General features: G+C 55.3%; 1 protein-coding gene across 1 annotated transcript; it reads right to left on the reverse strand.

Annotated features, from left to right (window-relative positions):
- Positions 1–634: 634 nt before the first annotated feature.
- VSX2 (visual system homeobox 2) lies at positions 635–19,027 on the reverse strand. Its single transcript, XM_004426350.3, has 5 exons — positions 18,658–19,027; positions 17,283–17,367; positions 13,301–13,424; positions 2,047–2,227; positions 635–1,235 (listed from the first exon to the last, which is right to left on the reverse strand). Exons 1-5 carry the CDS (start codon positions 19,025–19,027, stop codon positions 910–912), a joined length of 1,086 nt encoding a protein of 361 aa, XP_004426407.1. The 3' UTR covers positions 635–909.
- Positions 19,028–22,438: the final 3,411 nt, after the last annotated feature.

Consider the following 22,438-nt stretch of genomic DNA (forward strand, 5'->3'; position numbering starts at 1 on the left):
AGGGGGGTGGTGGGCAGGACTTCAGGACACAGGCTCAAGGGCCGTGAGTGCAGTGCAGTGAGCCACAGCATTCGTGAGCAGTGTCCCCGGCTGCAGGGCACAGGCCCCGGACTCACCATGGGTAGTGTACATTGCCACATGCGGCGCTGGCACCGTACTGGGAGGAATGGTGAGGCAGGCTGAGTGTGGAGAGGGCCGGTTCCTGAGGGTGACCATGGAGAGCATGAGATGGAGGGTGGCCGAGGGGCCCAGGCTGAGACTTCCCAAGTTTAATCTGAAATCTGGGCCCCATTGATGGGGTGGGGCAGAGGTTGTGCCTGGGCCCGCAGAGCAGTGTATTCACATGGCGGGGGCCCGGGCCCAGGCCCAGGCCCGCGGGAGGGAACAGGCTGCAGGGAGCAGAGTTCTGTGGAGGACTGGAGTGCTCAGGACATTGGCCCTGGAGTGCGGGTCCTCAGTCCCTGTCAGGGCTGTGGCAGGCAATGCGTTTGCAGCAATGGGCTTTGGGCTGGGTGGAGCAGAATCCACAGGGGGTGCAGAGTTGGAAAAGACGGCTCTTGGGAGCAAGAGAACAGAGTGTAAGGGGTGGATCTGGGCAGTGAGAGTTGCTGAAGGATTGAGTGAAAGTGGCTTGAGGGGGTGGTTTGGGGCAGCAAGAAGGCTTCCGAGGCAGGGCTGTTGGGACGAGGATGCTGGCGAGGTCAAGGCTAGATGGGGATGTCTCAGCACAACCCAAAGCCTCGGCCGGCACTGAGTTGTGCCTGAAGTCATCCAGGGTCATGGAGGGCCTATGGGGCAGGGCGAGGGCGGCAGAGGCCGGGCTGGTCCCTGCCTCCGAGAGCACCTCCCAGAACCACAGGTCCTGAGAAGAGCAGAGTCCTGGGGCTCCAGTGTCAGCGCGCCCTTGACCTAGGCCATGTCCTCGAGCTGCGGTGGACTCAGCTTCTCCGTGGGCCTGTCTTCGTCCATGGCCTCCTCCTCCTCTGGCTCTTCGGCATTCCGGGCCAGGCTCTCAGGCCCGGACACAGTTCCCAGCACTTTGGTGCTGTGCTCCTGAGCTCTGGCTCGGAGCGCCGCAATGCTGTTCTCCCTCAGTTCCTCCTGGGACATGGCCGCCGGAGGGTCAGGGCCCCGCTCCTCCTGCTCCATCTTGTCGAGCTTGGGCAGGGCCTGGCGCTCCACCTCGGGCTTCCTCCCCGACTCAGCTGCCGCCTCCAGCGACTTTTTGTGCATTCCTAAAAAGAATTGTTGGTATTCGGGTTTAGAAAAGCGCCTGGGAAAGCCATCTTGAACTGAAAACGGCAAAGATAGAGAGAGGCCAGAATTAAGGACGAGCAGAAAGCCTTACTTCACACACCGCAGTCACGCGAGTCCCGGGGGCCGGGGCATGGGGCTGCAGACCAGCGGCTGGGCACCAGGCCTGCAGAGGGCTATCTCCAAGCCAAGTCCCTGGGCACCTGGCCCCCCAGCAGCCTGTTCTGTCCCTCCCCAAGCATAGCACTTGCTCCCCGATCCCTCCCTCCTGGGATTCCAGATCTTAGAACCCATGATAAGCTGGTGCTGTTATCAGAGACAGGCCCAGATGGCAGGTGGGGGAAGATGGCAGGTGGCGAGATTTAGAAGGAAAAAGTCCTTTGGGCAAAGCCAGAATGATGGCCAAAGGGACCTAGGAGTCCCCTCAACCCCCAAGAGGGGCTGTTTCATTCACCACAATCCCACCTCCAGCCAAGGGAACTGGAGGGTACAGACCCCGAGCCAACAGCCACACCCTTCTCACAGGACTAAAGAACCAACCCGTAGTCAGGGACCCGTCCAGGATGAGAGTCCTAGGTGCCCAGCAGGTGGGTGCAAGGGATAGACACCAAGCCCTGGGCCCAGTCTGCCCTCTGAGCCCCCCATGGGAGACTGGGAGGCCTGCTTGGGAGGGGCTCTCTCCTGTAGGCTGCTGCGGCCAGGTCTCCCTGCTCTAGGACTCTGTCTCCTCCTCCAGGGAGCCCGCTCTCCTCACCGCAGGGGCAGGGCCCCAAGGAGGGTGCGGGCTCTTACCCAGCAGCCACGGGGCACAGGAGTCCATGATGCCATCCTTGGCGGACTTGAGGATGGACTCGGGCAGGGGGATAGAGTGCCGCACCATGGCCCCGTAGAGCCCGTACTCGGCCATGACGCTGCTGCGGCCCCAGCACTTCTCCCGCTTCCTCCACTTGGCTCTGCGGTTCTGGAACCAGACCTGCAAGTGCAGACGAACAGGTCAGGGGTGTGAGGCCAGGCCCTCACGCCTGCATCTGCCTGGAGTTAAGGTCCCACCCCTTCCGTGGCCAGTGGCCCCATCCCCTTGTGACTGCCGGTTTCTCTATAAACCCGGGTGTCCCTACTAAAGCTCACCCACCCCGTGGTACTCTTGGGGTTCCTCCAGGCTCGGGGGTGTCCAGAATGAGGACAGTAAGTCCTGTGAGAATACGATAGGCGAAAGGGTCCTTTTTTTTTTTTTTTTTTTTTTAAATCAAAGCAGTTCCAGGGTGATGGGATAGGAACACCTCCAGAACAGGGTCTTGCAGGTGGGCAGTCCCCTGTATGGTCCTCAGTTTGCAGCTGAGAAGCCCGACCCTGGTAGCTCTCTTGCAAGTGTTCACACCTCCAGTGTATAAACAATCTCTTTTCTGACTTGCAGAGGGACAAATTCCTTTCCAGGGGCTGGACTAGCAGTGCCTCCTATTCCGAGCTCCCTCTCTGCCAGAACTCCAGCAGCCAGAGCAGCCCCGGGAAGGGAGGTGAGTGTGGACTCCGCAGCAAAGGGCATTTCATCCAGGTATCAGGAAGCCTGAGAACTACCCCAAAACAGGGCAAGGGACACTTCCAGGAGGCCTGAATCAGCCTTCCTCCTCTGCCCTGTCCTGGCTAAGCCCTGCCACGCCGCCGTGCCCTCTACTCACCCACTCTCCACAGTCTGGGACCTAACTCTGAATGATATTTGGGGAGCTGGGCAGACATCGCTCAGCAGGGAAGGAAGACAAAATTCTCCTGGTGTGAGGAGCAAATGGGGGTAGGTGGCTAGGGAACGTTTCTCTGGCCCCAAAGCTGACTAGTGCAGGGTCTGAATGAGCATGAGGTACCCTAGGGGTGTCTGCAGACTCCAGCCCGCTTCTTGGAGGAGATTCCAGGGTCCCTGCCAGGCTTGAGGGAGGGGGGATTTCTTGGTCTCCCAAAGCAGCTTTCCTGAGACATCCGGCAGCTGACAGGAGCTACAGCCAGAGCCAGGGCCAGCTGCACTGTCCCTCAAGCAGGTGAGAGGCCCGCGGGAAACTGGACCTGGAAGGACCCCCGGCCTGGCCGGCCCCCTCTTGTCCCCTCACTGCCCCTCACCTCCGGGGAGGCGAGACACCCAAGGCGCCCGAGGGAAGTCCGGGGATGAGAGGAGGGCAGAAGCGGGTCCGGGAAAATCTATTAGTTTCCTCTGCGATTTCCATTCCCTGCCTGGCTGTCCCCGCCCTTCCCTCCGGACCCCTCCCTCGCCGTCGGCGGCGCAGGTTTCAGCTTTTGATGAAAAATTGCTCCAGCTCTATTCAGGAGGCGGCAAAAGAAGAGTCACCCCCAGGGGCAGCCCTGGGCTGATTGAAAAATAAGTTAATTTCAGTTTGAATCGATGGGCCTCAGGCACTGAAATATCACGGGAAATTAAAGCGGCTGCTCTCCCGGGAGCGCGGCATTGACCCGCACTAATTAATGCTGGGGAGGCCGCGCGAGCCGCTCCCCCTCCCCGGGGGACCCCAAACACTTCTCATTTAACTAATTAGACGGGGAAAATTGGGTGTTAATTTGTTTAGGATTTTTTCCCCTCTTCCCCCCCGGTAGCTCCCTCCCCGGCCCCCGCCCCGCGTGGGGGCGCGGGAAATGAATGCGGGGCTCGCCGGCAGATGGCTGCCCCGGTCACTCTGCAATCTTCTCCGACTTGATTGCTTGATTAGGTCGTTAGCACATTAAAAAAAAAAATTGCTTGCCGTCTGGCGCTGGCGTGATGAGTGGGACGCGCAGCAGCGCCTGGGTAATTTATCTTTTTATACGGCAAAGAATTTGATTTCAATCTGCAGATATATGGGGCGCCTTTGACACCTGTTTAACATCGCGCCGCTGACAGCTTAACCCTTCGCTGCCTCGGCCGCCGGGAGGCCCGCGCTGGGGCCGGTGGGGCTCGGAGTCCGCGCGCCCCCGCGGTTCCCGCGGACGCCGCCAGGTGGCGGAGTGAGCGCCAGGGAGGCCCGCCGCAGCCCGGAGTCTGCGGCGGAGCGCGGCCCGCCGCATCCGGCAGGGGGCGCCCCGGCCACCCCGCCGCATCCCCACGGCCCCCAGCGGCCCGGAGGTCACAGAGACGCTCTGCTTCGCTGCGGAAAGATCGCAAGGTCCACGCACACTTTTTTAAGTTGACCCAAATGTGCGTAACCCTGTTTTGGGGTTTATTCATTTGTAAATAGCCGAGAACCTCAAAAATGGGAGAAACTCGGCCTCAGACGCCCCCGGCCTCTCCACCCTCACTTTGGCCGCCGCCACTAGAAAAGGATCGCTCGCCCCACCCTGGGGGGGCGCACCTTTGCCGCCACCGGGTTTGGCACTTGCCGTTCCTGCTTGGGCCCTCCTGGAGAGCTGGGGAGCCAATGTGCAGGGCCTGCCCCTGGTCCGGACCCACACCTCCCTGAGTGACCCCCGCCAAGGAAAGGGTGTATGTAACGTGAAGACCACTAGATGGCCGCACTTGGTGCGCTAAAGAGCCGAGAGGGGTGAGCAATGCGAGAAGGGCTAACCCGGCCATTTTTCCGGCGCGGCCCAGCGCCGCCTGCCTGTCCTGCAGGCTCTCTGCCCGCCTATCTGCCCTGCCCAGGGCCTGTGGTTTGTCTGAGACTTCTGTCTTGTCCTGTCTTCCTTCCATTAGCACGTGGTCACCCTCTCCAAGTACCTACTTGTCTCAAGCTGCCTTCTCCCACAGGGGAAAATCTATAAGGACTAATCCACATGAAGGTATAAGTGACTCTCGTTTCCTCCACATCTCAGAGAAGACAGCAAAGAATGAACCCCTTGGTGATGGAATTCCAGGCCCCAAGTCTGACCACAGAGGGTTGAGAAGGCTTTCTTTATAAATCTAAGTAAGCCATCTGCTTCCTGGTCAGGAGATGACCTTCCTGCTTGAATACAGTGTGATATAAAACAAGACGACAGCCCCTTAGCTGGAACCCCTGGGGCCAGACTCCAGAACGTTTTGGATTTTAGAAAGAGTATGTGGTGCATATACCACATGTTACATAACATCCTGCCACGACATCCCCCCCATAGTCGAACTCATCAGTTTTGATTTCTGCAGCAAAACGTAAACATATTCACAAGGGATAAACAAAGAGCATAAGGTCAGGCTGGTTTTTGCCACCAAAAAGTTTTGACGACAAACTTATGAAAGAACTGTGTTTTCAGCATGGTTGGATTCAGGGATTCTGGAGAAGGGATTGTGGAGTGTACAAAAGCAAAGATGCCCCCTACCCCAGCGTAGACACCTGGGAAGGTGCATTGCCCTGGCTTCCCTGGGATTCCATGAGCATCCGTACTTGAGATGGGGGGCAGGGCTCTCAGATGGAATCAGCGTATTTATTGGAACACTAAAGAAGTGGGTGCAGACTTGGGATTCAGATCACCTCTGGTGCCTGTAAACAACCATTTTCCTCGGCCTCCTAATTTGGGCAAATGAATAACTGGTCTGCAGATCAGACTTTGCCCACAGACACTCCCAGGAGAGCTGGCGCCAGCTGGCTGCTCAAACCAGGAGTCATCCGGACCCTCGGTTATGGGCTCCTGGAATGCCTGGCTCTCTTCAAAGACCAGATGCTGCTCCAATTTACGGAGGAAACCTGGACAGCCAAAACAATTTCTTTTTAGGACAGTTGGCAGGGAAGCTGTGGCAACGGTGCCTTGGAGGGAAGTGGACAAGGGATTAGAATTAACCCTAACCACTCTTCATATTTGCCTTTCTCTTCCCTTCTGGAAGCAATCAGCATGTGTACAGAACTTAAAACTTGATAAGAAACATTGAAGTCAGCCAGTCCTGAAAAGGAATTCCCAGCTCTGACAAAAATTGCTGTGTGATCTTGGACAAGTTACTTGCCTTCTCTCAGTTTCAGTCTCTTCAAACATCAAATAAGAATATCTAGGGGCTGGCCCATGGTGTAGCGGTTAAGTGTGCGCGCTCCTCTGCTGGTGGCCTGGGTTCGGATCCCGGGCACGCACTGACACACTGCTTGTCAGGCCATGCTGTGGCGGTGACCCACGTAAAGTGGAGGAAGTTGGCCACAGATGTTAGCTCAGGGCCAGTCTTCCTCAGCAAAAAAAAGAGGAGGATTGGCATGGATGTTAGCTCAGGGCTGATCTTCCTCACAAACACACAAAAAAAGAATATTTACTTTTCAGGGTTGTTTTGAGGATTAATGAAATAAGTGAAAGTGCCTAAAATCAATGCTTGTCACACAGAAGGTGCTCAATAAATGCTGGTTATTATTGTGGGTTTTTTGTGTGTGTGTGTGAGGAAGATCAGCCCTGAGCTAACATCCATGCCAATCCTCAGCTTTTTGCTGAGGAAGTCTGGCCCTGGGCTAACATCCGTGCCCATCTTCCTCCACTTTATGTGGGACGCCGCCACAGCACGGCCTGACAAGCAGTGCATCAGTGCGCACCCGGGATCCGAACCCGGGCCGCCAGCAGCGGAGCGCACACACTTAACCGCTACGCCATGGGGCCGGCCCCCCGGCCCCCCTTGCCGGCCCCCTCGCCGGCCCCCTCGTTATTACTGTTTCAGTGGAGGAACAGAAAATCAGTGGGAGTCTGCCCAGGGGGCAGGTTTATCAATGGTGCCAGACAGCCTCTAGTTTCTCCCATAAGCATCCCGAGGGCCAAAAGATGCCCCTGCACCTCTCCCCACATTTCTAACGTATTCCAGGCCCTTGAGGCTCCAATGCAAGAGAACACCCATGCGGTGCCCAACACTCCTGCTAGTGGGCTGTGATCCGGAGCTAGAAGACCTAGGCTGGAGATCTTTGCTCTGCCTCCAACTGCCTTTGTGACCCGGGGTGCATTTCTTAACCTTTCTGAGTTTCTGGTTCCTCATCTGCCCCGTGATACCACCTCCACACAGGTTTGTTGTGAAATTAAATAAAACAGTGCATGGGAAATGCCTGGCACGTAGTAAGAAGTAAAAAATGTTGGCCTGATGCTGGATGAATTCTGTGGACGAATGTGCAGTGAAATGAGGCTTTGCTTTCCAGTAAATGCTCGATACTCCTTTCACGTAAAGCCAGGTCCTCCCATCTCCCACCTTTGAGATTCCTTCTCAGCGTCTAGGTCCTTCTTCCTACTGGGTCTCTTGGTTCTGCCAAGCCCATAATAGTCCTTCAATCTCTCTCCCACTGTCCTGACTGCTCACTTTCTACAAGACGCTGCTCCACTTACATGGAAATCGGGTCTGGAACTCTTCAGGAGAGCCTGCGTCAAGGCCTCAGTGAGGGCCAGAGCCCTGCCTTACACCTCAGGGCTCCAAGCACCTGAGAAAGGGCCCCAAAGTGACACCAAAGGTCACCAGGTTTGGAGTCTCAACAAAGGAGAGTTGGGAAGATTTTCCAGCTCGGTGAAAGAGCCTGGGTTTCCTGGCGCCTTTCCCCTCGAAGGTGGTGCCAGCAGCACTCAGAAAGCCCAGGTAGGAGACCTCTACTGTCAACAGTTGGTCTGGTAGGTGCCTCCACACCTGGCGGAGAGGGTCCTGAGAGCTTGTGCCTCCAAGGATGGATTGGACCCTGGAAGGGCTTCATGCCAAATGGGTGCTCTTCTGCTACAGGGCGCACATGGAGCAGGCCAGGCCACTCTATCAGCTCTTTCTCTTGCTATGTGGAGAACCAGTGTGAGCAGCTGTGGCCGTGCCCAGGGCTTCTCTTGTCATCACATAGCTCCTGTCCTGCAAGTCCCCACTCTTGTACCCACAGGACAGCATGCCCAGGGCTCCTTCCCTCCAAGGGTTCCCAGGAGACCCTCTGCGTCCTCCCAGGATTGCCCCTCTACAGGAGACATCTTGCATTATAGATGCCCTATGCACATTCTGGTCACTTCACTACCCCAGGCCCTGCCCTCTAATCTTGTCACATGCCATCAGGCCTGGTGCTGTTGGCCATGTGGCTGTTTCCATCACATTCACTCAGCTTCTTTCCTCTCTTCTGTCTGGAAGCTGATTAATTTGGGCTCATTGCTGGGGTGATTTAACGACCTCACACTCCACATCCACTCAGCACTTCTGACACCATATTTCAGCACACCCTTTCCAGTCCCTGCTTCAGGCTCAGAGACGCCTGGCCTTGCTGCAGCCTCTGATGTCCACTAGGGGGCAGCTTTGCCCACGTTTCCGGGCAGCCCCAGGCAGCATCCTTCCCACTACACCTGACAGGTCATCTCATTCCTCATCCCACCCTGTCATCCAAAACTCTACTTCCTTCCACTCATATGAACCCACTTAAAACACTGAAACTCCTTTCCCGTGCCTCTGACCCAGCGTTTTCACACTGGCTGCACACAATCACCTGGAGAGCTTTAAAAACATACAGATGCCAAGGCTCCACCCTAAACCAGTTAAATCAGAATCACTGGGCATGGGAGCCCAGCATGGGTATTTTAAAAAGCTGCCCCATGATTCTAATAAAGGTCACAGGCTGAGACACACTGGAACCCTTTCCCATCTGGGCACCTGTCTTCCAACTTCTGGAATATAATCCCCTAAAACTTCTTTCCCTACCCTTGGGCAGGGACCACTTTAAAAGAGACAGAATCGGGCCGGCCCGGTGGCTTGGTGGTTAAGTTCGCATGCTCCGCTTCAGTGGCCCGGGGTTCTCGGGTTCGGATCCTGGGCACGGACAGATGCACCTCTTGTCAGGCCATGCTGTGGCGGCATCGCATATAAAGTGGAGGAAGATGGGCACGGATGTTAGCCCAGGGCCAGTCTTCCTCAGCAAAACAGAGGAGGATTGGCAACGGATGTTAGCTCCGGGCTAATCTTCCTCACAAAAAAATTAAAAAAAATAAAAGAGACAGAATCGAACAGAGCTAGTCAGAGAATCCAAACCTGATCCATACACACCAAGCTGCTAAAGGTGAGGGTGAGATGTGGGCTCTGTTCACTTTGCACACCCATCTCTCTGTATGCAGGCATTTTTAATAAGTATGACTTTTATCCGAAAAGAATGTAGTAAACAAATAAGTGAATATATGTATATACCTCAATCTTACAATTCTAGGAACAAGTGGCTCCAAAGAGGAAATAAAGTCAGTCTGGAAATCCATTTCCTCTTCCCCAGGGCTGACACCTGGCAGCGTCTTCCAGAATATTCCAGCATTTTTTGGAGACTGCCTGTCTGGGTCTGATATGGAGACACAGAATCTCTTTTTTCCCCAATGATGCACCACATCTCTTCACCCCAACTCAGAGAGATGTGGAGAGAGGAAGTGCTTACCCTCTGAGCACAAGGGCAGAGGAAATGGGCCACTGAGAGCGTGGCCCATCATGACTGCCGTTGGCATTGATTATTCCAGTTTATACAGACAGGCCTTCATGTTTCCCTCGTGTGCTCTCACTGACAGTCATTGAGAACTGGGTTTGAATCTCAGTCTACTACTCATTTCATCTCTCAGCCCCTCAGTTTCCTCATCCAGAAAATGGGGATAAGAAGAACATCTAACTCATCCTGTTGTTGTGAGGATTTAATGAAACAAGGCAAGGAAAGCACTTAATGTCTAGGACAATGGTAAGTACTCAATAATACCAGTAATAACAATACTTCTATTAAACTAACATTTCAGAAAAATATTATTACTATTTTACAAATGAGTGATTTGAGGCTCAGAGTTTGGCTTGCTGGCAGGGAAACAAGGATGAAAAGTAGGTGTGTCTGACTTTTCACGTCCACACTGGGGTCTCATTAGGCAGTAGACCTCAGACACATCCAGGGGTTACCTGGTTGGCCCAGCAAGGCTGTGTGTCCCCGCTGTCCACCTGTGCCGATGCCCATCCCACCAATGGCAGCCCAGGGGCCCGGGGAGAGGCCCCTCCCTGGGAGGGATCCCCTCTTCCTTTTACAGAGGGGGAGGCTGAGAGATGGGAAGTGACTTGGCCTCTGCCGTGCCTGGTGGGTGTCAGAGCCAGAACTAAGATCTGGGTCATTGACATCCAGTCCAATAACCTCTCCATTCCACTTTGAGATTTGTCTACCTTCAGACCTGAAGCCTCTGTTAATGACCCCTTTCCCCCACCCTCACACCTAACACACACACAAAGGCGTCTGACTGAAGCTAGGGGAGAGAGGGGGCCTGGCTCTGGGGAGCAGCTTTCCATCTTCAGATGCACTGTTCCCACCTACATCCACGTGTGGAGAGGAAATGATGAGGAAAGGTGGCAATGTAGTGAAGCGATGTGCTGGAGTCCAAAGGGACTCGGGTCTGAATTCTGGCCTCTGTGCCTCAGGCTCCTCATCTGTAACATGGGAATAGTAATAGCACCTCGCTCATTGGGTGTTCTGAGGATTCCTTGGGGACATACATGAACTATCTCTGGGAGGAACCAAAGGAAACGGGTTCCCACTGGAGGGGCTGCTGGTCTGTAGTGGGGAGACTCATGTTTCATCCTTTTGAACTCATGTATGTGAATTTACTCATTCAAAAAAATAATTTCTTTATGAGTGAGTTTTGGGGGTTTTTTTAAGAACAGTACCTGGTGCTCAATAAATATTGGTTATTTTTATACAGAAGGCTTGATACAGGCCCCCCACCTGACCTCGCACCATCTCTGTTCCCCCAGCTTCAAGTTGAAGCAAAGGCTTCACACCCAAGAGGCAGGTGGTGACCATGTGGCTCTAGATGCAGACCTGGGTCCCTGTGTCCCCCACATATTAGCTGTGTGGCCTTGGGCAAGTTGCTATGCCTCAGTTTCCTCAATCATAAAAGGAGACTAATGTTCTCTACCCCACTGGTTGTCACCAGGATTTAATGAAATAAGAGCTGAAACCAAGTGAGCTCTGGGCACGTGCCAGGCACACTTATACATATGGCTCATTGCGTCTGCAGGTGCCACTATCATCCCCACTTACAGATGAGGAATCGGAGGCTCTGGGGGGTGAAGTAAGTTGTCTACCATCACTCATCTGGTACCTGGTGAAGCTGAGATGTGCACCCAAGCAGTCTGGTTCCAGAGTCGGTGTCCCTGACTACTACACCTCCCTGCCTCTCCTGTGCCCGTCATGTATTTAGAACACCTAGCACATGGAAACTGCTCTCCCAATTATAACTGTGATTGTCGTCAATACATGCTGAGACCTTTCCCAGGCCACTTGGTAATACATTTTGGGGCAGGGCTATTTGACAACTCACAAACACCTTCTGGGGGCAGCACTGAGCCAAAGAACATGCCGTGCTCAAAGAGTGGGAGGGCTTCTTGCCTCAGTTGTCCCACGTCCACAAATTCCATAGCCAGTCCTCACAGTCCTGGCGCAATCAACTTGCTCCTCACCCTAGCTCCTCCTTGCTGGTTCTGGTGGCTTCAGACTCCACCCTATAGACACCCCCCAGGCAGCTTAGAGGAGAAGCCACAGCCCACCTGCTGAGGCATTTGCAGCAATGCAGGTACAAACGCTCCCACCCACCACCACCACAGCCAGACAGGTTTTAGGACAACCCACTGCGAGAGACAAGCTGTTCCTTCCGGTCAATAGTGCCAATGTGGGGCCTACCAACAGGGGGACTTGTCAGCCCCCCATCCCACCCCAGCCGCTTGTAACAGCCAACTTTGTGCTAATGAAGGCCAGGCAGGAGTTACCCCCACACATCAACTGGATTGTGCCTTGGCTTACACACACGCGCGCACACACACACACAAAGACAGAATCAACACCCAGCCTTACCCCACTGGAACCCAGTTGGGGGGGTGGATGAATTCAGGCCACCATGGATAATGTCCCAAACAGATAATCTGCTTATGAATAATTGAGCTTATTGTTAGTGTCAGTGTCTAAAGCCATTTGCTGAAATTCCAAATAGATTTCCCAGGGAGAGGAAGGGTCTTCTGGAAGAGCAGCTCACGCCTAATTTCCCATTCTCTGCTTTCTCTAGTGAAAGAGCACAAAGCAAGCCACATACCTTCTTTGGCTCTTTCTCTCGCCCCACCCCCTAGCTCCCAACACACATCACACCTGGAGACACAAGGGATCTTGAACCGGGAGATGCAGAAGGGGTTTCAGGAAGTTGAGACCCTCGCCCTGCCCCCATTTCCCAGCCTTAGGCGTGAACTACTCTGGACCACTTAGGTGATAAGAGCAGCTTTCATTTAAGGTTGCCGTCCAGCTAAGGCAAATCCAAATCTTCTGGAAATGTTCCCCCACTTACTTCATCCTCCTCAGGGAGGCCCTGCCTAGAAAATCATCAGACTTCATCTTCTCCTAGAGAAATGATTAAGCAGCCCCATTCCTGCCCAGCTAGGGGGCTCTGGACTTGAGAAGGTCCTGCTGCTAATGACAGAAGGCCCTGTGCCCACCACAGCTGAGGACACCCCAGTCCAGTCCTGTGGCCGGTTATGCCACAAAACTCTCCAGAGAGGAGGAGGGCTTAATGAGCCACAGGCAATGTCCCCGCCACAGCCTGAGCCAGACCCAGGAGATGCAGGAGGTCAGGGCGGGGCCAGCTGTTTGGTTGTGAGAGACAGACGGAGCCTCAGGCAGATGGAGGTGGTGGGGAGTAGGTAGGAAGGGAGGGGGCAACCTCTTCCTCATGGGAAGGGGAGTGGAGGGAAAGGAAACAGACTGCGGTCAGGGCTAGAAGCCTCTCTCCCCCACCTCAGCCACCCAGAGAGGCCTGGGGCCACCTCTGGCATTGAAGCAGACATTTAGCTGTACCTAGGGAACATCCGCCACAACAGAGACCCTACTCAGAACCCGGGACCCACCCAGAACTCCTTCTTGCACCGCGGGTCCCCTCAGGGCCTGTCTGACTTACTCCTCAGGATGCCTACAGTCTGTAAGGCCAGGCCAGGCCACATCTGCTAAGTCTCTTGTCCCCCAACAGTGCCGACCTCACACGATGGGTGTTCAGCAAATACCTGTCAGCTTATGAACTGTTCTTCGTGAGAAGATGATCATGGGTGAGCACATGCTCACAGCAGGGGGTGGGAGATGGGTATGTGGGAGCCTGGGCAGTCGATGTCCCCAAGAGCGAGGAAAGTGTGAGGGAGAGGGACTCGGGGCTCCGTTACCTGTATCCTGTCCTCTGGCAGCTCCGTTTTCATGGCCAGCATCTCCCGGGCATAGACGTCTGGGTAGTGGGCCTCGTTGAACGCCTTCTCCAGCTCTTCTAGCTGGTAGGAGGTGAAGATTGTCCTGAGGGGAGCAAAACCAGACACTCAGGACCCAGAAACTGAAAGAGCCCGTCCCAGAGAGGCCAGAATGGTCCTCCCCCATGCCTCCTGGACAGACCCCAAACCCAGGCTGGCTGAGCACAATCGGACACAAACTTCCCTCTTGCACACATACACACACACATTCACACGTTTACATACACACTCATAGCTAACCCTCTGGAATCTTCTTCATTCCAGGCTGAGGGCCCACACCACCCTTCTGGTCACTGTTTTAGCCCTCAGTGACATTTCATCCTGGGAATCTTTCTGGAAGTGCTTTTGGGCAAAAGACATTGAGATAGAAATTTTAGAAAACTGCAGAAAGCTCCTTTTCCTCCTCTCACACACAGTGAGGAGCTCGCCAGGTAAATAAGTGCCCCAGCCCCGCTGGACCTGCTTCCCAGCTCCTCTCACAGACAGGAGAGCTGATTTTTTAAATTGCACTCAAGGTTCCAAGACTCACCAGAAGGTCAAATGCAGCTGCAACCCCAGTGTTTGTACAGCTGAGAACTGAATCTCTCACCCACTCAACCCACCTGCTCAACCCACCCCAACACTCTGCCCTCCTCTCCTGCCCAGAACTACCAGCTCCTTAGAGCTGCCCTCAGAGTCCTGTGGGCCAGGAAGATGGGGTGGGGGGGCACCCTATCCCTTCCCATGCTCAGAAGGCAAGAGTCACCTTCCAACCATCCCACACATGGGCTCAGCCACTCACCCAGTGGGGGTCCCATTCAGACGAGTTCCATTCAGGTCACCCTGAGCGAGCCTACCTACACAGCCCCCCACCCCCACAGAGCAGGTCACATTGATCTATTTTGGGTCATAAACTTCTTTAAGAATCTGGTAAAAATTACATCCTCTCACCCTAGGAAAATGTGCAAACGAACATGCTGCAACACACAGAATTCCACCTCCAATATTAGGGGGTTCATAGGCCCCCTTTCTTGAATAAACACACTGCACACCCACATATAGACACAAACTCTTCTCTTTTCAGACCTTAAGTTCACCAGGGTCTAGGTGACTTTATCCTGCACCTTCGTCAACAAGCCGATGGCAATAGAGACCAGATTCCACAAATCCAGCCTGCAAAAATGGTACATTCCTTGCTTGAGCCTCTGGGATTTGGACCCTGGGACCAGCACAGGGGTTAGAATCCCTCACTGATGCCCTGACCCTCACCCAACCCGAGGAAAAAGTACAAAGTTAAGCCCCCTACGTTCCCTGTGCTGGTGTCGGCTTTAATATCTTGGCGGATGATGCGAGGGATGTGTGAGGAAGAGAGATTCCGCTCTTTATAGAAAATGACTGGTTTGATTCTAAATCGTTTCTCCTATTCTCTTGGGGAGATGGAATGCTTATGTATACAGAAAGTTAATTCTTCAGAATTTTGAAGATTTGCTACTTTCTATTTCACTCCTGCCACTTACTGAAGGGCCCCCGAACAGATCATCAAAATAAACAATCAAAACATGCAAGTCCTTTTCAAAACTAGGGAAGCTGAGGCACACAGGTGTGGCCTGGCCAAAGCCAAAGAGGAGAGCCGGCGATGGGCCATTTTAGGACCACTCAAGCGCCCGCCTCCGCTTGGGAGAGCGCTCATTCGAAAAACGGAAACCAAACCAAACCTCAAATCCCCCAAACTCCCCCTCATTCTTGCCTCAGAGCCAATCCATATGTTGATGCTGACAAGTTCTCCAGGGAGCCTCCCTGCGCCCCCACAATGTGACCCAAACCCTGCTCCCGGCTTTATGCAGAGCCCCAGATCCTTCAGGTTCCCTTCCTCCCCTGTCTGCGGAGGAGCCGAGCTTTCTGGGGTAAAGAGAGGAGCAAAATCCGAGAGACTCTCATGGCTGCTGCTCCATCCCCACTCCCCTCTCCAACCGCTAATAAGCCCGGTGTGTTTCCGGGAGATGAAGAGATGCCCATCTCTCATCACCAGATTCCGAGGTCTCTGACCCGAAATCCCCAAATGAGAGAAGCTCAGAAAAACACATTTTTTACTAATTAAAAACTGCACCCGCAATCGGTAGCCATTCTCCTGTCTCCAATAATCTACTCCTTTCATGAAGCAGAAATAGCCAGAAACCTAGGGCAGGTGGCAGTGGCTGTCCTGTCTCCCTGGGAACCCTCCAAAGCTCCCAAAGATTTCCCTGGTAGAGAGGGTGTCAGGTGAGGATGGCGGGTCACAAACCTTAAGCATGGACTTTGCGCTGTGGGTCAGCCAACTCCAAGGGCCACACAAGGAGATGTCCTGATGCAGAAACTCTATTCCAGGACCCCGGGTTTGGAGATGCTTTCTCCAGGGCTCTCCTTGGTATGGGAGCCCCTGCCCCCATTCCCGTGCCAGCACAGAAGCAGTTCAGCCCTCCCTCCAGGGTCCTGGCCCCCGTCCCCGCTCTGGAAACTGACAGCATTACCCACCCTGGGAGCAGCACGAGATGGCTGCACAAGAGACGTTTTAATGAATATTTGTTGAATGAATGAATGTAGAAAAATGACCCAGGATCAGGACTAAAAACAATATTTCCGTCTAAAATAAAACTAAACAAAAATAAACAGCTGCCTGAAGGGAATGAACCGAGGTCATCGAGAAACTAAGTCAAAGTTCACCCTCGTTCGAGCCGGAACCTGTTGGGGCCTGACAGGTCAGGAAGAGCCATTTTAAAAGGTGAGGGTCAATAGTGGAGTTTCCGAGGGCTAAGGAAGAGGGAAACGCAGAAAAGCACCTAGAAAAAGGGTGCGCAGAGAAGCTGAGAACAAAGTGGGGAGAAGCAGATGAGGTGGGGCCAGGCTGGAGGCGAAGAGCTCCCCAGGAGCGAAGTGTCCCGAGAGCGCGCGGGGACACTGCGGGCGTCCCACCGGGACCGGGGCGGAGAGAGAGAGTTGGGAAAACAGACCTGGGTGAGCGCAGGGACGGCGCCTGGAAGCAGCACGCACAGAAAGTCCAGCAGATTTGTGGTTCTCGCTCCTCTATTTTCCTAAAAACCTCCTCGTAACGTTACACAAGGAGTAGCAGCGGTGCCGATGCCGAAGGCCGTGCGGGTCTAGGGTGTGGGAATTACTTTTCAGGGTCTACCTGTCGGCCCCTATTGAATTTTGACTTTGTGCAAGTAATGTCTATTTGAAGACATATTTTTAAAAACTCTCTACCCCTAAGCAGCCCACTCCACTCCAGCTAGGGCTGGCGGGGTCATCCAGTCCGCACACTCCCCCCTCCCCATTTTACAGACAAGGAAATTGAGGCTCCTGGAAGGAAAGAAACCCTCTCTTCCCTTTGATCCTTTCCAGGATCACAAAAGAGCAGAAACCTAACGAAAAATTTCCATCAATGCAGATAGCACGCGCAAGATTTTGGGAACGGTGGCAGCAGAAAGGTAGGGGGTTGCCAGAGCGGACAGGGACCGCGAGAGAGGAATGGGGGGCCCGGGGACAAAGGGCAGAGGAAACGGCTTGGGCCGGAGGTGGGAGCCGGTCTGTCCGCCCCGCGATGTGCGTGGCTCTCCGAACGTGCCGAAGCAGGGGTCGCATCTGGGGGCCGCCTGCCCCTCTCGGGCTCGGGTTTGGCCCTGGTTGGGGCCTTTCCTTTCTCCGGCAGAAGAAGAAAGCTCGAACGCTGCCGCTTCCGCGGTGGCAGCTCATCATCCTCATCCGGCGCGGCCGGACGCCAGGGCCCGGGCAGAGGTCCCCAAACAACGCCGGGTCTCCCGCCCTGGCGCAGCCTCGGACCTCAAATTAGCAGTCGGCGAAAATAGGGTCCGACCGACCCGACCCCCAAATGGGACGGCAGGTGGTGGGTGAGCAGGAGAGGTAACAGAAAGCGCCACAGGGGCCTTACCTGTGTCGTCGCTTCTTCCGTTTCTTGGTCTGGTTTAAAGCCGATTTGGACATTTTTCGGTCGCTGGAGGAAACATCTTCAGAATCTGAAAAGCGGGCGGAGGCACATGCGGCAGAATGGGGGACGCGCTCGGCAACGCCGGGGCGCGTCCGGCTCCTGAAACCCGCGAGGGCCCCACCCCAGGCCGCCTCCGGGAGCGGCGGGGCCTGCTCTGTCTCCCCGGGAAGCCCTTCGGGAAGTCGACCTCATCCCTAAGCCCCGGCTGGCTCTACCCAAGCTGGCGCCCGAATCCGCAGGTTTTGAAGAGATTTCGTTGTAAGAGAGGCAAAGGCCCTGACAGGCTTGGAGCAGGGACCGCAGGAGAGGAGGCAGCCTCGGGGGGGTCGCAGGGACCCCCGGCGGCGCTCTGGGCTCTGCGCCCTGCCCTGCGCTTGTAGCACCGGCGCCCGGGGCCGAAAGTTGTCCCCAAAGAACGGAACCGGGGCGCAGGGAGCTGGGCGCCAGCAAGGGCTGGGGGCTCCCGGCACAGCCCCCTTTTCAGTGCTTGCACGATGCGCCCCCGCTCGAGACTGGAGAGACTGCGACGCTCCACTTTTCGTTTCCCCTCCAAATAAAAATAAATAAAAAATGAAAACGATAACGAAAAATCGGGGGAATTGCCGAGCGCGAATAAGAGCCGGAGGGCCGAGCGGTTGGGGAGGCAGGGCGGGGAAAGCGGCCCGGGGCGGGCGCGGCGGGGTCGTCCAAGGGCCCCCGAGCCCGCGAGGCGCCAGGATCCGATATATGGTGGCGCTTAGGTGGGATCGTGACCGCTTCGGCCGCCGCGGTGGCTGGGTTGTCCAAGCTCGTGGAGTGAAAAACAAACCCCAGCTGACCAACGCGGGGGCGTTGGAATGGAGAAAAGAGGAAGGAAAAGACAACTTTGGACACCAGGGCTGGGGCCGAAGCCTGCACCCGCTTCCCGGGCCGCCGGCGCAGGGGCCGAATCCGGCTCCAGGAGCGCAGGTCTTCTGGGAGGCCGGGGCCGCAGTGAAGCAGCAGAGCTGGTGCCCCCACCGCGCCCCACGGGCTCCGACATCCTAAGCCCCGTTTCCAGTGGGGCCCCAACCGGGCACCGCGGCAGAGCCGGCCCGACGCGGGGATCGAAGAAGAGCGCGGCGGCCGGAAACGCTGGGGCCGAAACCCGGCGGGCGCGGAGAGCATCCTCCCAGCCCCAGCCCCTGGGGGGCCGGCCCCAGGCCCAGGCTGCGACCCCTCGGCCTGGCACGAACTTTTGCGCAGGGAAGAGGCCTGGCAGTGCAAGCGAGAGCAAACGGCATGGGGTTCCCTGCTCTCGCCCCCGGTCAGGCAGCCACGCAGCCTCGCCCTCACCTACCCGAGCTGGCCGTCTGGCTGGTGTCCAGCGGCCCCGACGCTCTGCTCAACGGCTGCAAGTGGACGCTCTGCGGGTCGGACAGCACTTCCAGGAAGGTGGGCTGCGTGTAGAAGCCGGGGAGGCCCCCGGGCCCCAACAGCCCCATGCTGCCCACTCCTGCGGGACTGAGCACTGAGCGCGCAGCCAGCAAGTGACCGGGGGCCAGGCCGTCGAGGGCAGCCCGCGGGTGGGAGCTGGGGGGCTCCTTGTTCAAGCCCAGGATCTCCTGGATGCCAAACCCGGTGCACCTGGCCGGTGCGCCCCCCGAGGTACTCTTGGCCACTGTCTCGGGTTTGGGCTTGCTCAGCGCTTCCCCGGCTTTCCCCGTCATCTCTCTGCTCTTTGGAGGGGCCGAGGCCGCAGGTCTTTTGCTCCCCCCACCCCCCCGCCGGGCTCCCCACTTCGTGAAGTTGGTCCCAGGTGCCCCCTCCGGTGTCTAATGCTCTGGAGCCCCAAGGAGATTCCCCTTTTATCCAACCAGGCGGCAGCCCAAGTGGGGTCAGAGCTGAGCAGCCAATCACCGGGGCCAGGAGCGATTAGGAATTCCAAAAAGCTGGCAGCTCCCGCCGCAGGCAGCACTGAGGGGCCAGGGTGCTGGGAGCCAGCACTCGGTGGGCTCTGCAGGATACCCACGGGCAAGGACCCTAGAGGCTGAGATGAGACAACAAGGTTCAGGGCTGTTCCAAGAGGCAGGGTGGTCTGGGATTCTGGGCAGAGCATAACTGGGACATGTCCCTGGGGTGGGGGGGGGAGGATGGGCTGAGGGCAGATGCTAGAGACCCGGAGTCCCCCTCCCTCCCTCAACTCCTATGCAGGTTGGCAGGGGCAAAGGAGCCCGAATATGGGACCCCTGTGTAAAAGGCAGAACAAGAGAGGGGCAAGCGCCCTGGGCAGGCTGTGTGGTGGCAAAGGGGAGACAAGAAGGGGCCAGGATGTGAAGAGGGAGGTGTGGGGGAGGGGGAAGACTCAAGGCTTGTCCCCCAGCATAGGACATAGTGCCTAGTTCAGAAGAGCTACTCAATAAATATTGACCAGATGAATGAATGAATGATAAAGGGGTCAGGAGTAGGGGTCCCTGGTGGCAAAGAAGAGCAGTGGTGACTTCTTTTGGAGAACAACCATGGAGCATCTGAACATCTTCCTAGAGTAAGCATGAAGTGTGCCCAATTTCCATGGAAGGATTCCATTTATTATTATTATTTTTTTTTTTGCTGAGGAAGATTCACCCTGAGCTAACATCCGTAGCCGGTCCTCCTCTTTTTGCTTGAGGAAGATTGGCCCTGAGCTGACATCTGTTGCAAATCTTCCTCTATTTTGTATGTGGGCCACCACTACAGCATGGCCACCAGCCAGCAGTGTAGGTCCATGCCCGGGAACCAAATCCAGTCCACCAAAGCAGAGCACACCAAACTTAACCACCAGGCCACGGGTGCTGGCACCCATTTATTATTCAATCCATTCATTCAACTAATATACGTCGAGCACCTTCCAGCTCTGAGCTGGAAGCTAGGGGTTCCTCAGTAAGTCAGATAGACAAGGCAAGGAGTCTGCTCTACCTCAGAGTTCACTGAGCAAGCAGAATGAAGAGAATGGGATTGTTGCGGAGGGAGGCTGGCGTGTGAGGTGACTAAAAGGTGAGCTTCTTTCCCCAGTTGATGGGGGTCCCTTGAGTGACTCCTGTGTTGGAAGCTGCAGAACTGCAGCCAACTGGGCCACTGGAAAAGTGATGAGAGGCAGCAGGAAACCTCTTTAGGCAGGGCAGGACCCTGACCTGAAGAGAAGAGCCCAAATTCCAAAGGTGGGCAGTGGACCTACTGGCTGCCTGCTTGAGAGCTCTGCAGGGAGGAAGGCTCCCTTGGGCCCCAGTGTCAAGTGAAGGTGATTCTTCACATGCACACACACGCGCGCGCACACATGCACACACACCATGGACCCCTGAGTCCCTGCACTGCACCACCTCAGCTAACTCTTCTGTGACCTTCTTGGGGCTGGGATAGTCTTATCCACCTTGGCACTCCCCTCTCCACTGTGCCTAGTATACAGTAGGTTTTTAATACATGTTTCTTGACTTGAAGTCACCCTATGAAGGGAGATAATGACAGGGTCAGTTGCTTTAGGAAGAGACCATTCAGGATTTCTTGGCCAGTCAGCTGCAAACCCCCAAATAGATTGAAACCCCCTAACTAACCGCAGCCCACTGCCAAGGTCTAGTACCCTCTGTGGTCACCATGAGTACTCTCTGTGGCCAAACTGAGAGGTAACAGGAAACCCAATAGGATATGGGAATTGAGGCCTTGCTAACAGGGCTGTTGTGAGGTGGGTGTCCCTCACTCTGGCCTGATCCACGCAAAAGCCAGAATTAGGCAGGGGCATCTCACAGTGCAGGAGGTGTCTGGGAGAGGGGTACTGTTCACTCCAAGGGCTTCCTCCTTATCCCATAATAATGCCAGGCCTACTATGCACCTACAGTGCCCCAGCCCCTTTACATGGCATAATCTCTGGTCCTCATAAGAACCCTGTTAGCACCTTGGTTCCACATCTGAAAGTTGACATAGCTATTCTTACTTGCAAGGTGCAGACTCAGGGATATGCAATCTCGAGGTATCCTTCACCTTGTATTCTATGGAATTGGGTTTCACGTGGCGCCACTCACATAGACAAAAATGTGAATGGTGCCCCCTGGAGTTGTGCAAAGTATGGGCTTTGCCTTCCAGGTAAGAATTTCTATCCCCATTTCGTGAATATGGAAACTTAGGTCCTGGAGAGGTTAGATAACTTGTCCCAAGCTACCTAGCTAGTCAGCAACAGAGGCCAGACTCAACTTCAAAGGAGTCTAGTGTCAAAGGCTGTTCTCTGTTGACTCCATCCTTGTCTCGGCCTCCTCTCCATGCCAGCTTACCCTACAAGGATGAATGGGGATGTTATGTTAATGGCATCTGTCATGTCCCTGACATATCACGGGACATCCATGATGAGCCAGATGCCAGCTGATAGGCAAGGACATGAGTGATGGAAAACAAGCATGTGAGTGATGGAAGCTCAGCTCTTGCCAGGAGATGAGAATGAAAAATCTCTTGACCAAATCCAGTGTCTGAGGCTGCCAATTCTCTCTCCAATTGGGAGATAGTCACCATCCTGCCCTAAGAGGTTGGGGATGGGAGCAGCTCCAGGCCCTCTGAGAGGCACCTTTGCCAGCGGCTACAGGTGGAGGGAGGACCCAGCATCAGCCCACAGCCAGTCCCACCCTCGGAACTGGACTGCTGACAGACTCCTGGCCAGGGGGCTGTCTCTGAGCTTTGGGGTGTTGTTATTACTGCTCCACAGCTGCCCAACTTAGTCCAGACCCAGACTCAAGACATCTGTGGACCCTGGGGGGAGCCCTACAGGGAAAGGCTGGCCCCAGAGCTTGGACTAGGGGTGGGGGGAGTGAAGTGTACCCTTTCAGAGGCATTTAGCTTGGTCACACTGGATCCAAATCTTGAGTCTGCTGCCTAACAGCTCTGTGGCTTTGAGCCAATCATTTGTCTTTTCTCTTAGCTTCAGTTGCTTTACCTATAAAACAGCCTGATACTGGATTTTTGAGCATCCCCTGACTCCCTGAGTTAGCGTAGGGGTCAAGGGCATGGACTCTAGAGCCAGACTGCCTGGGTGCAGACTCCTGCTCTATCCCTTGCTTGGTGACCTCGGGAAAGTTACCCAACTTCTCTCTGCCTTCTGTGCCTCAGTTTCCTCACCCATAAAA

The sequence above is a fragment of the Ceratotherium simum genome, chromosome 24, assembly GCF_057802395.1.
Source record: "Ceratotherium simum simum isolate JZ-2026a chromosome 24, ASM5780239v1, whole genome shotgun sequence".
Taxonomy (NCBI): domain Eukaryota; kingdom Metazoa; phylum Chordata; class Mammalia; order Perissodactyla; family Rhinocerotidae; genus Ceratotherium; species Ceratotherium simum.

Excerpts from the sequence above, each read along its gene's own strand:
- VSX2 (XM_004426350.3), bottom strand. The coding sequence starts at position 19,027 with ATGACGGGGAAAGCCGGGGAAGCGCTGAGCAAGCCCAAACCCGAGACA. Across the intron at positions 17,368-18,657 it reads CAGCCAGACGGCCAGCTCGG|ATTCTGAAGATGTTTCCTCC; the intron begins GTAGGTGAGGGC and ends CCCGCTTTTCAG. Across the intron at positions 13,425-17,282 it reads CGGAAGAAGCGACGACACAG|GACAATCTTCACCTCCTACC; the intron begins GTAAGGCCCCTG and ends TGCTCCCCTCAG.